General features: G+C 39.6%; 1 protein-coding gene across 1 annotated transcript; it reads left to right on the top strand.

Moving 5' to 3' along the window:
• The first annotated feature begins 7,060 nt into the window (after positions 1-7,060).
• On the top strand, positions 7,061-10,472 carry LOC131313914 (uncharacterized). Its single transcript, XM_058342408.1, has 5 exons — positions 7,061-7,245; positions 7,585-8,485; positions 8,628-8,946; positions 9,034-10,018; positions 10,181-10,472. Exons 1-5 carry the CDS (start codon positions 7,061-7,063, stop codon positions 10,470-10,472), a joined length of 2,682 nt encoding a protein of 893 aa, XP_058198391.1.
• Positions 10,473-13,395: the final 2,923 nt, after the last annotated feature.

Genomic DNA, 13,395 nt, shown 5'->3' with positions numbered 1-13,395 from the left:
CAAACTATTGAGGCTTAAAATAAGACAAACTATGTTTACACTAACTATTTTTTATAATTAATTTTCTACATCTTCTTTAGTGCATCTTGTTCATGCTCTGAATGATATCAACGAGAAACCGGAAAACAATTTTAAAAAAAATATTCATTTGTGGACCAAAATTAAATATTCAAAAAATATATAAGTAAGCATAGCAAAAAACGAAAAAGAAAAAATTAGGCAGAACTTGACTTAATACACTACTAACTGTTTTTGAGCAGTCTTTTAGCCTAGTAATCCTTTAGGATTAAAGATTTAAAAAAATCTAATTAGGCCAAAACACTCGACCTTCATTGGACTTTTATGATTTCTTTCCTTTGAATCATTACCTTTCCAAGGTTCTTTCATGGGCTGATAGCCCTAGCCCACTAAACATTTCCATTGAACTCCGTGATAGCATAGGCGGGCTTCAGAGGGCCGAAGACTATTGCTTTATGGACTTTGAGAGAAATTTTCTTAATGGCCCATAAAGATCATGACGAATTTCCAAAAAATGTGAAGTTACAACTTTGGTCACAATTAGGGGTGACAAATTGAATCCAAATCCACCTACTAGAAATAGACCTAACCCAGCCTATTTATTAGTTGGATTAGAATGAGTCCAACCCATTTAACCTATTTATTAATTGGATCTTAATTGGGTCAATTTAAATGACCCAATAAGTTATGAACATAACCCATAAAAAAAACCCTTCATCAATTGATCAGATCAAAATCTCCGATCTCTCCCTCACTCTCGACCTCTCTTGCCATTGAATTGGGATCATCATCATCATCATCTTCTTCTTCTTCTTCTTCTTCTTCTTCTTCTTCTTCTCTCTCTCTCTCTCTCTCTCTCTCTCTCTTTTTCTCACACACACACACACATCTAGATCTGTGTTATGCAAAATAGCAGCAATAGAAATAGGGGCCCTAAAACTATAGAATCTCCTTCAAAAGCTTCGTAAATTAAGATGCAAATGCAAAAAAATTCGATATCGCAGTCATGGCATTGATGAGATCAGGCTTGAACACACCTATCAATCCTTGGTCAGATACATAATATATACATACATACATACACACACACACACACATACATTTAATTAATTGTTCTTTGTATAATGGGGGATGAGAGAAACCTAAGCTCAATTGTCTTATTTTGTGACCACTGGAGGTTTGCTCGGCCGTCAATTTCAAATTCTGAAATCAGTTGAGATGCGCGCAAACTGATTCAGACATCGAATTATCAAATTAAAAAAAAGAAGCCCAATTATCTTATTTGTGCAATTTAGAACATCAAGACGTTATTTCAGAATTCTCCAAATCAAATGGCATATAGGGATAATATGATAATTTTTGTGTACATGGGTATTTTAGTTGTTTAGATGTATAGGGGTAATATAGTCATTTCAGTGTATATAGGTATTTTAGCCATTTTAAAATTTTAATATATATGTAATTGGGTTAATGGAAGGGTCGGGTTTGTTTTTTAAAAAAAAAGGGTCGGGTTGGGTATGGGTCATTGGGCTCATAGCTAATGAGTTCTAAATACGTCAATGACTCACTAAAGACCCAAATCCGCCCATTTGACACCCCTAGTCACAATAAAAAAAACACCTATTGTAATTAATTCAAAACCAACGTCCCTTGTGTGGTGCCCATTACGATTATGTACCCATTAGTTGAGTTGTATCGCAATCTCGTCCCAACATCATGAGTTGCTAAAAAGATTATCAATAAAACGTAACAATCAATAATATATTTCACAACAAATCTTGATTTAGCATTTAGTTACGTGGACGCACTATTATTAATCTCATAATAACTTCATATTTGGACATAATCGAATGCTACTAAAATCATAACTAAGCTTGAATATAGATTAATAGATATTGATATAGATAGACAGACAGACAGATAGATAAATGGATAGACATGTAAATATATATAGATTGCATGTGTGTATGGATAAATCAATCATGTGATTTCCTACGTACATTCTAAAATATACAATAGGCCCAAATTGCAAATTGAATGGGCATGGTTTCACAAATTATGTGAACTTCAAAGACAACCAACATTGGTCCATGTGAATGGCTTTGGGCTGTAGCTATATATGTGACAAAAGATTCCACGTTCACAACCTACCTTAATTTGCCGCCACCACAACAATCATTCAAACCCTCCATATCCGTGGGGATCCAATTCCCCATGCACCTCCTCTGCTTTGGCTCATTGGGGTTCATGTACTAATTTTAATTTCTCCAAAACACAGGCTGAAATTTATTTGATCGATGAGATTTCTAGTAGCTTAAGATTTGTTTATCTTATCGAAATTAGTTTATGTTTTTGTTGCCCAATTAAAGTTGAAAGTGAAATGATATTTAGACTCTCCTTATATATAAAAGGTTAAAAAGACAGAAGTGTTGCTACTGCCTCGGGGAGGCTCCGACTCTCCCCCTCCTCCTCTGCCCGTCTATTTCTCCCCCGTCCTCCCTCTTCCTTCCGTTTTCCCCATTTCTCTTCCCCTTCCGCATTTTTTTTTCTTTCTCTTTTTCATAATCACTAAATCGATCAGCTTAAGCAACGAGATGGTGGCAGCGGCGGCTCCCAATGGCGATGCTCACATTTTATGGATCTCAACGTCCGTTCTTCCCCTCGTCATTTTTGAGAGCCGGTCTACTGTGCTTCACGGCGGCAGCGCAATGGCTGTTTCGGTCATCCAATGAGGTCGACGTTTTTGGTATGGTCTTCAATCCTCTGTCTTTTTCTTCCCCCCTTTGTTTTTTCCGACCCTTTACCCTCGTGCTTGCGACCAAAATATGTGCCGTAATAATATTGCCCCAAGCGTAGGGCTAGGTCGATTGAAAGCATAAAAATACCCGGAAGTCCGGGGTCGAATCCACAGGGAGCGCATCCATAACTATTTCAGAGATTAGCTTGCGTAGAGTTTCTAGCGTTAGGACCGCCAACCAACTTTCGGCGTTGAGACGGCCAACTGAGAATTTAGTTAACTGGCTACTTAACCTAACTACGGCTTTTTTAACTGGAGATTAAACTAAAGACTAGATCTAGGGAAAACTAACTCCCATAATCCAACGACATTCTTATTCCCCTCTTTTTGACAGTTCTAATAAACACGGTTAGGGTTTTGTAAATAATTTGACAAACACTTGGAAGGACATAGCTCTAAGCATCATATGTGGCAAGGAATCGAAACCCTAGCCTACATATGATCAAAGAGGTTAACACCTCTAAGTTTTGATACATAAAAATACCCTAGACACATGTTTACCATTGAAAAACAAAGATTGATGAGAGAAGAACAAGAAATACCCTTGGTTACGGGATGTTAATCATCCCACAACCTAGCCTTGCTACACTACTCACACATAATGAAAGGAGAAGTGCAATGAACTAGGTTAAGAAAAGGGGAACACGAAATCATGCTCAAAATGGATACAAAGACTAAATTAGTAAAGATCCCAAAGTCACTTACACATTAATAAAGACCAACCTCTACCAAACCCACCAATCAATGCTCCATTAATGAGAGATTGAGAGTTGGAGAGGAGAGGGAGGTAGAGAGAGAAAGAGCTGGTGATTAATGAACAAAAGATAACCCTAAAAATGTGCAAAGGGGGTTTATATAGTACCCCTTTTTAGTTACAAAGGAAAAAGAAAAAGAAAATAAAGATATGCAGAATCTAGGAATCACCTACCGGTAGGCATTGACCACCTACCGGTAGAACGGCTTCGATTGCAAAAGTTGAGTGCTGACTTGGCTGGGGTCCTACCGGTAGGCATTGATCTCCTACCGGTTGGTAATGGCTGGATGCTCTTGTGACATTTCTGTTGGGGAATTGAACCGGTAGGTAGGAATGTCTACCGGTAGGCTTCTAGGCTGGTCCATTCTTTTTATAGCAATTCATGCCAGGCTTGTTTCGGGGCCTCCGTGATAGTCCCCAACCTCATATATCGCTCCATTTAGAGCCCTCGGATCCCCGATCAATGTTTGGAGAGAGACTGTGGCGTAAAATCCGCCTTATTATCGAAGAAAACGTGTAAACACCAAAAACGCACCCTTCGTGCAATATCATTCAAAATCATAGAGTTATGCGCGCAAGCGTGGCAAAAATGAGCGAGATATGCCCGATTATTTACATTATTGTGGGCTTATCACCTCGTCGTTCTGTCTCCCCGTTCTCGGCTGTTATTCAAACATTGTTTTCCAGTTGGCCTTCTGTTGGGTTGTCCGATCTTGCCTAACGGCATGGGATTCTAACGTTTTGTTGAAGTGGTCGGCGTGGCCCCTGCAGTGGTCGTTGTTGCCCGGTACTCGCCTAACGACAAGGTGTAACTTCTGTGGCAATTCAGTATGTATGGGATTCATCTCCGTAGGGGAGGCCAAAGGTGGCTAGGTGGTTTGCGGTGGTGGCTGTCCGACGGTGGGCATGATTTGTCTGAATGATTGGGGTGGCGACGTCATTCTTAGGGCTAGGTTTTGGGTTTTCTTTGGGTTGGGCTTTAATGTTTGATCTAGACTTTTTAGGCCTTTTGAGATGTTTGAGCTGTATTTGTATTTATCTGGGCACTTTAGGCCCTCAGGTGTTGTTTTGGGCTTTATCCCTTTGGCTGTATTTTTCAATTTTTGGTTGGAATCCTTTCTCATTTCCCTAATAAAATGTTACTTTTGCTGATTAAAAAAAAATATTTGTAAGGTGACTCCTAAAAAAAAAAGAAAAGAAAATGTTTGTAAGGCCGGCTCATGGGGTAAGCCAGGGAAGCGGCCGCTTCCGGCCCCCGAATTTTGGTCCAAAATTGAGGCCCTACTGTAATGTAATTTACATATTAATATTAGAATATTTCTAAATAAAAACACAATTGTATGTTATTTTCTTCAAAAACTCTTGCATGCAATAATATCTTTTTACATTTATATTGTCATAATTGTATCCTTTTAGTTTGTTTTTATTTTTATTTTTGTACTTTTATCATTTTTTTTAAAAAAATTCATGACTATGTAAGGGTCTCAATATAGGGAATTCGCTTCGAGCCTCCAAAATATATGAGCCGACAATTGTATGATGACTGTTTGTATATGTTTAATGACGCTTCTATATATTCTTTACTAGCCTTGAGTCTGCATTTTAAACAATAATGCTTGTATGTTCTATAACAAATATGATAATTAAAGTGGTTTTGAAAAGAAAAAGTAAACTTGATTTTCGAGTGGTGGATCAAAATTGGGTGTCAACACACAATAAAGATTCCCCTCGAAGCGGCGGAAAGGCGTCTGTATATTGAAATACGCTCTGACACTGGCGATCTCTGACAAGGCAATAGGAACTCTACCGCTACAGTGATCGTCTACCATGGCCGATGGCACCATCTCCTTCGCGGATGGCTTAGGCAGTAAAGCTTTGGATTCGAATGAAATCAGAAGGAAGCAAAAGGGTGTTGGTGCTTCCGCCATCGAAACAATTTCTGATTCAAAAAATCTAGGTTTCGATCCAGCATCTTCATCTGGGTTTGGGGATCACAGCCCCAGATCATGCAAGAATCCTAGTCCCGTTAGGAAGCTTCAATAGGTCTTCTTCGAGGAGACCTTGAGATTGGAGGCTGAGGAGCGGGCGTCTCATGAGGTACAAAATGCTAATTCTAACCCTAGAATCCTATTCAATGCTCGGGGAGATCCATATGTGGATGGTGATCCTAATATAGGGTATAGCTCAAATGATATTCGACCTCGGAATGCTCCTCCTCACCTATCTCCAAGCTTTACCATTGGTCCACCTCCCTCAAGTCATGGGCTTGATACCAAATCAGGTACTCCTCCCCAATCGACTCCGGATAATCTTCAATCACTCCCACAACAACATCGACAGGTCACCACAACCCACCCTATTGTTAGAAATCCCAATCCTAGAATCGGTTCTAGTCAGAATCAACCTAAACCCAAACCAACAAATTGGGCCTCCCTCCTCCAGGCGCAGAGTCCATCTCTGGATATGAAACTCAACTATTACCCTGACCTACAACGAGGCAAAAAAACACTAGTTGAAATTGATCTAGAGATGACTGAAGTGGGTAAGTGGAACAAATACCTGGCAGGTCATTTCTTGGATGGGAAAATGGCATACCCCCTCATTGTCTCCACTGCTCGGAAACAATGGAAAAACATGTTTGTAGCAGTCAAACCTGATGTAGCTGGGTTCTATTTGTTTGAATTTAAGGATGAACAAGCTAAAATACAAATTCTTGAAGGGGGACCTTATTTTTTCTCACAAAAATATCTTGTCCTTAAAGATTGGCATAGAATGATGAAACGTGCTCAGGAGCAACCTACCAGGATCCCAGCTTGGGTTAAACTTCATGATTTACCGTTTGAACTTTGGAATCAAGAATGTTTGAGTAGGGTAGCTAGCACAATAAGGCGGCCGTTGCATGTAGACCAAGCCACAGCAAAGACGGCTAAACAGCCAGGCCTTCTCCAGACAAAATCAACTAAAGCAGGGATTTGCATTGAAGTCAGTGCTGAGCTTGATCTTCCCAATGAGGTTACAGTTATTGTGGAAGGCGAATCAGTAGTAGTTCCTATTGAATACCAAGTCCTCCCTCTCATGTGTAATATGTGCCGTGTGTTTGGGCACTCCATAGCCCACTGTGCCAAAAGAACCCCCATCTCTACTCTACCACCCCCCATCTCTACTCTACCACCCAAACCTGTAAATCTTGTTTGGACCCAGGTAGGGAATGGAAAAAAAAAGATTGGCCTTTGTAGTGAATCATCCTCACTGGCTGCCATCTCAAGTCCTCACCAATTAAATATGTCACTAGATCCCATTGTGACTCAATTAGAAGAACAGGGTGATTTTGAAGATGAACTGCTGAAAGTCCTGGAAGGAGTAGTAACCAACGCTCATGAGGCAGGCTCTAATAAGCCACTCACTTCTACCTTCCAGTTATCAGGCAAGATTCAACTCTCACAGAAGCATTGGAGAATGAATGTTCTAATGGAGTGAATTGCTCTGATCCTATGGAGCTAGGAAGGGTAATCACTATTTCTGAATTGAAGAAATCCCTAACTCCTGAACCACCTGACCTTCAAGATTTGGGAGACAGGGTGAAAGTTGTAGAGTTGGCTTCCATTGGAAGTATTGAACCTTATCAGACAATTTCCAAATCTGCCAGGAAAAGATGGAGGAAACAAGCTAGGGAACAGTCAGCAGGTTCCCTATACAATGGAAGGAATTAGCTCACCCATATCCTTTTTGTCAGGGCAGTTTTTAATACTTCCATTTCTGCCAATTGCATATCTTTTGTTGCTTAGAAATCTGTTTTAATGACTATACAACCTCTTAACATTGGTTTTTGGAATATTAAGGGTCTTAATGATCCAATCAAGCAAAAAGAGGCTAAATGTTTTGTAAATAACAACAAGCTCTCACTTTTGGGGTTGTTGAAGCATAAAATAAAGGAGGTTTGGGCTACCAAAATAATGAAATTTGTCTGTCTTCAATGGACTTTTGTGAACAACTATCCTCAAGCTCCCATTGGCAGGATTTTTGTGTGTTGGAATCCTAATGTGATGCATATCCAAGTATTAGATCAATCTGACCAATTTATGCATTGTGAGGTTCAGTCTAAATGTGGAGGGACACCCTTTTTTGCAATCTTTGTGTATGGAGCTAACCGCCATGTGGATAGGCAGGCATTATGGTCTAGCCTCCACCAACTTAGCACTTCATCCCCTTGGATGGTCCTAGGGGACTTTAATGCCATTAGGTTCCCTAATGAGAAGATTGGGGGTCATACTAGCTGGCCCTCTCATATGGATGAGTTCAATCAGTGTCTGTATGCATTAGAACTGGATGATCTTAGGTATACTGGGTGTTTTTTAACTTGGGCCAACAAGCAAGACCCTTCCCACTTTGTCAGTATCCAGTTGGATAGGGTCTTAATCAATGAGCATTGGATGAAAGCTTTTAGCTTTTCTTATGCTAATTTTCCCACTCCTGGGGTTACTAATCACTCCCCAGCTATTGTGTGCATCTCACCTAGTCCTACGAATTCCCCTAAACCCTTTAAATTTTTTGACTTTCTGGCGGATCATCCTCAGTTCCTAACAGTAGTTCAGAAAGTTTGGAGGAGAGTGATCCTTGGGAATCTCATGTTTTGTGTACGTGAGAAACTCAAATTTCTGCAAAAAGAGCTTAAGCAACTCAACATCAGAGAGTTTAGTGATATCTCTAAAAGGGTTGTTGAATCTAGACAACAGCTTGAGATTCTGCAAAGAGAATTGGGATCTCCACCTTCTAATCCTTCCATCATAAGCCAGGAAAGAGTTGTACATAGGCAACTCCTCACATTATTAAGGGCCGAGGAAAGCTTGGCCAAGCAAAAATCAAGAATTCAATGGCTTAAACTCGGGGACCAATGTACTTGTTATTTCTTTAAAGCTGTGAGCAACATACGAAATAGGAGTAAGATTACCAGTGGTGCTTGATGATGGAACTCTCATCCATGCTATTGAGGATATCAAGACCAGATTCGTTAATTTTTACACTAATTTACTAGGATCACCTCATCCTACTCTTTACCAGGGGCATTCTAGGATTCACCAGGTAATCAGAAAGAAGCTAACTGATAGTCAAAAGGTTGCCATGATTGCTGAGGTTTCTGACCTTGAAATTAAGGACACCTTTTGGTCCCTTAATCCTACCAATGCCCCTAGTCCTGATGGTTATAATGCTGGGTTTTTCAGGAAAGCTTGGCCTATTATTGGTTATAAGGTCACTGCAGCCGTCAAAACCTTCTTTAGGTCTGGCCAGCTGCTTACAAAGGCAAATTCTACCCTTGTTGCACTTGTTCCTAAGGTTCCTAATCCATCCAAAGTTGGGGACTTTAGGCCCATTTCTTGTTGTAATACTGTCTACAAATGTATCTCTAGGATACTTGCTAGAAGATTATAGGTTGCCCTCCCCATGTTAATTGATCATGTGCAATCAGGTTTTGTTAAAGGCAGGAAGATTGCTGATAATATTTACCTTACTCAAGAGCTCATGAAAGGGTACCATAAATCATCATCCACTCCTAGGTGTGCTATGAAGGTAGACATTATGAAGGCATATGATAATGTTAGATGGGAATACCTATGGGATGTCCTCTCTTCCATGAACTTCCATCCCACAATGATTAAGTGGCTTCAGGCTTGTGTTACCACTGCCAATTATTCTCTCAGCATCAATGGGGAAGTCACTGGTTACATTAGAGGGAAAAAAGGACTAAGACAAGGGGATCCTTTGTCCTCTTACCTATTCGTAATTGTGATGGAAGTTCTCACTTGTATTATGAGAGAGAAATCCCTTCTCCCTGGTTTTCATTATCATTGGAGATGTGGCCGTACCAATTTGATCAACCTTTGCTTTGTTGATGATCTTATGATCTTTTGCAAGGGGGATCTAACCTCAATTAATCATATCCAGAGTGCTCTCTCTGAGTTTCAGACTTTATCAGAACTCTCACCTAGCCCTGGAAAAAGTAGTATCTATTTCTCTGGGGTTAACACAACCACTAGATTGGCAATCTTAGAGGTTTTAGGCTTCAAAGAAGGCACACTGCCTGTCAGATATCTTGGGGTGCCACTTCTTTCCACTAAACTCAAAGCCTCTGACTGCCAGCGTCTAGTTGATAGCATTGTTGCTAAAACTAAGACATGGACAAACAAGGACCTCACATATGCTGGTAGGGTTCAGTTGATCGAGAATGTCCTCTTCTCCATTCAAACATATTGGTCTTCCTTGTTCATAATTCCTAAAAAGGTGATTAAGGAAGTAGAGTCAATTCTTAGAGCATTTCTTTGGTCAGGCCCTAATCTTAGGAAAATTGGTGCTAAGGTCTCTTGGGAGCACCTGTGTGCCCCTAAGCAGGACGGTGGCCTTGGTTTCAAGTCCATGCAAGTGTGGAATAAGGCAGCCATTGCCAAACGCATTTGGTTCCTTATTTCTAGAGGGGAGCAGTCCATGTGGTGTCAATGGGTTAAATCATACTTAATTAAAGGAAGGAATTTTTGGAATTTGAAAATTCCTGGAGACTGCACTTGAGTCTGGAGAAAACTATTGCAACTTAGACCCTTAATACAACCTTATATTCTTAGGGTGATAGGGAATGGTCATTCCACTTCCCTGTGGTATGACAACTGGCATCCTTTTGGCCCCTTGATAGACAGAGTTGGTTCCGGAATTGCTTATGACTCTGGAATCCCCAAGGATGCTATGGTGTCCTACCTCATTCATAACTCAACTTGGGCATTTCCTACTACCCAAATGTTTGAACTAAATGAGGTCAGAAGAACCCTACCTCCTTTAGTACCTACCAGACTAAGTGGGTCTGATCACTCCAAATGGACCCTCTCTCCCAATGGTCAGTTCTCAATTGCTTCATTTTGAAACAAATTGAGAACCCCCTTTCCCAAGGTTTTGTGGCATCAATTGGTGTGGTTCTCATCACACATACCAAAATGTAGCTTTATCACATGGCTAGCTATTCAAAATAGGCTTTCTACTATAGATAGACTTGTACTTTTTGGCCTTAACCATTCTTCTCAATGTAGTTTTTGCCAGGGGAGTGAAAGCCATGATCACCTCTTCTTTAATTGCCCATTCTCTAAACAGGTTTGGGATTCCATTTTATGCAAACTCCATGTTACTTGGCTCCCAAGACCATGGGCTGATTGGGTCACCTTTCTCTCTGCTGTCAAAGGCACCTCTCTCCAGGATCTCATCACTAAATTAGTTTTTACAACTACTGTTTACCATGTGTGGATAGAAAGGAATGTGAGAAAATTCCAAGGCAAGTCCTCTTCTTGGGAGGTAGTTGTTCACAAAATTAATTCCATGGTTAGAGCAAGACTTTTATCACTGTCCAAATTTCCAAAAATTCAAGCACAATGGATTGTCAATGAGTGGAATATTAATGGGAGTTAAAGCATCACTTGATATTACTGTCTTTAACATTATATGTTGCTATTTGGTTCACTTAGTGTTGTTTTACAAGAGGCAGTGCAAATAGCAGATTGTTCAGCAATCCACCCATGGTGACACAAGATAAGGTGTGCAAAGTGGTCCTTCTTAAGAGGGCCAGAATTCTATTACTTCTATTTATCAGGTATATATTTTATTCCTTGGTGGAGTCTTTTGGAGACTTTGTGTGATCCCTCCTTATATGGTGTGCTTTCCCTGTGAGGTGTGTGCTAGTGCCTCATCATTTCTTTGAGAGAGGAGGTAATACGTAGTGGGGGCTTATTGTGAGAACTAGGGAGGGAGTTGGTGGAGCCTTGTCCTAGCACATGAGTGAAAAAAAGAGTAGGAGCTGTGAACTTTCCGAGGGAGTTGTAAAGTGAGGACATAGTGCTATGGACAAAATCTTTGAACTTGTACTTGAACTTACTTTCTTACTTGAAGTGTTGTGGGAGGAAAGGAAGTAACTGGTTGCTTGGGTCAGACTGTCTTTCTTTTACACTACTGCACTATTGAATGTGATCCATGAGCTTTCTGATCTTTTTCCTTGTTAAAGCTACAATACTACATCATGCTGAATCTTACTACAAAAGATATTGTGATATCTCCTTTGTTGCTTTATCCGTAGTATCTAGATTGGCTCCATGCATCTGACCCATGCTTTGCTCACACACATTGTCCGTAGTTGGTTGCTGCTTCATTGGTTTATTGAACAAGATAAAATCTGATTAAGGGCAGTAGTGCATATGTTTTAGTTGGGCATTGTATGCTTATGAATGTCTAGGTTTTATTGTTGGGCATTTGTTGCCAATTTCATTGTTGTATGTCCAGGTTTTGGCTTCTATTAGCTAGTCCATTTTGTTGCTGGACATTGGGTGTCTCCATTTTGTTGCGAGTGCATTTTGCTGCTGGAATGTCCTTTTTGTTGATGTCCTGGACAGCTGCTGCATTTGTAGCTCAAACTAGTGCTTTTGAGTTGGCTACCTTTGCTTGTTTTTCTTTTATGTTTGTACCTACCCTTGAGGGTTGTCCCTTGGGCTGTTTAAGCCTTTCTAGGGGGCATGTCCCTAGTTTTTTTTTTCTATTTCCTCTGCTTTTTTCTTTGGGTTCATCTGTGTCCATGTTTGGTTAGAGTTCCCTTACGGTATTGGCAGCCTTGTTCATGTGCAGTTGCGTGCTGCATTTTGCTAGTTGCTTGTGCCTTCTCTTCTGCTGCTACGTCACCAACTATAGTTGTGCCTTACGGTGGCCACTTATTGGTCATGTACATCCGAACTGCTACCAATCCAGATTTCAGTCATGTGGCATGGTGCTATGTCCCTTTTGTAGACGCTTCGAATGCTACGGAAACAAATAGAGTCCTTAATCTTTCTGTTTCCATTTCATGGCTATGTAATAGACTCAAACTCATATCTCTCGGTACTAATGTTCAGTTGTTTCCGTTCCCTCTTTTTTAGATGGAATGGAAACAAATGGTACCCTTTACTTTAGTAACTTGTAGCCAATTGACTTACGAGTCACTTTTCTTTATTCTTCTTTTTTCTTTCTTTTGTTTCCTTCTGGGGTATGCCCCTTGTAGGCTGTATATTCGGTTATCTCCTTTTTAATTTCAAGCTGATTTAACCAAAAAAATATATGATAATTAAAATCACATGTCTACACCATTATGGAAAATCAACGTTTGAGAGACATCTGTAATGTTGTGGGGTGGTTGCAGTAGGTGTGGGAACAAATTCTAAATTTTATTATACGTACTAAGATTATATTCGGTTGATTATAGATTCTAGCTAGATTCTTAGAGCATCCACAGTGAAATAACCAAAATCATAAAGTTGTTAAAGTTAGCAATGTTTCCTCAAAAAAGTGCTCACAGTAGCATAACCAAACTTAACAACCTCTTAGCAACTCATCAAATTTTGGCCATTGAATAATCAAAACTAACAACTTTTTACCAATAACCAAACCCCCCCCCCCCCCCCCTCAACAATGTTTCTAAGAAAAATAATTTTAAAAGAAGTTTTTTTTTACAAAAACAGTTAAACCATTTTTTAAAAACTGTTATTTTAAAAAAAATTGTCTTTTTTTCAAAAACTTTTTTTTTGAAAAGTGTTTTTCAAAATAAAAGTTTTCAAAAAAATATTTTTTTATTTCGAATAACATGTTTTTATTAGTTTGAAAACTATTTTTAAAAAAAAATTATATGGTGACAATTTTTAAATTTTTATAGGTTGAAAAAGTGATGTGGCAAGTTTTGATTATTCAATATTCGATTATGCCACTGTGGACATCTACATTGCCAACCTTAGCAACCCCTTAAATGGATAATCAAAAGGTGATGTGGTAACTTTTGATT

This window comes from Rhododendron vialii, chromosome 13a (assembly GCF_030253575.1).
Source record: "Rhododendron vialii isolate Sample 1 chromosome 13a, ASM3025357v1".
Taxonomy (NCBI): Eukaryota; Viridiplantae; Streptophyta; class Magnoliopsida; order Ericales; family Ericaceae; genus Rhododendron; species Rhododendron vialii.
The sequence above is the reverse complement of the archived record's forward strand: the minus strand, read 5'-3'. Positions and strand labels throughout refer to the sequence as shown.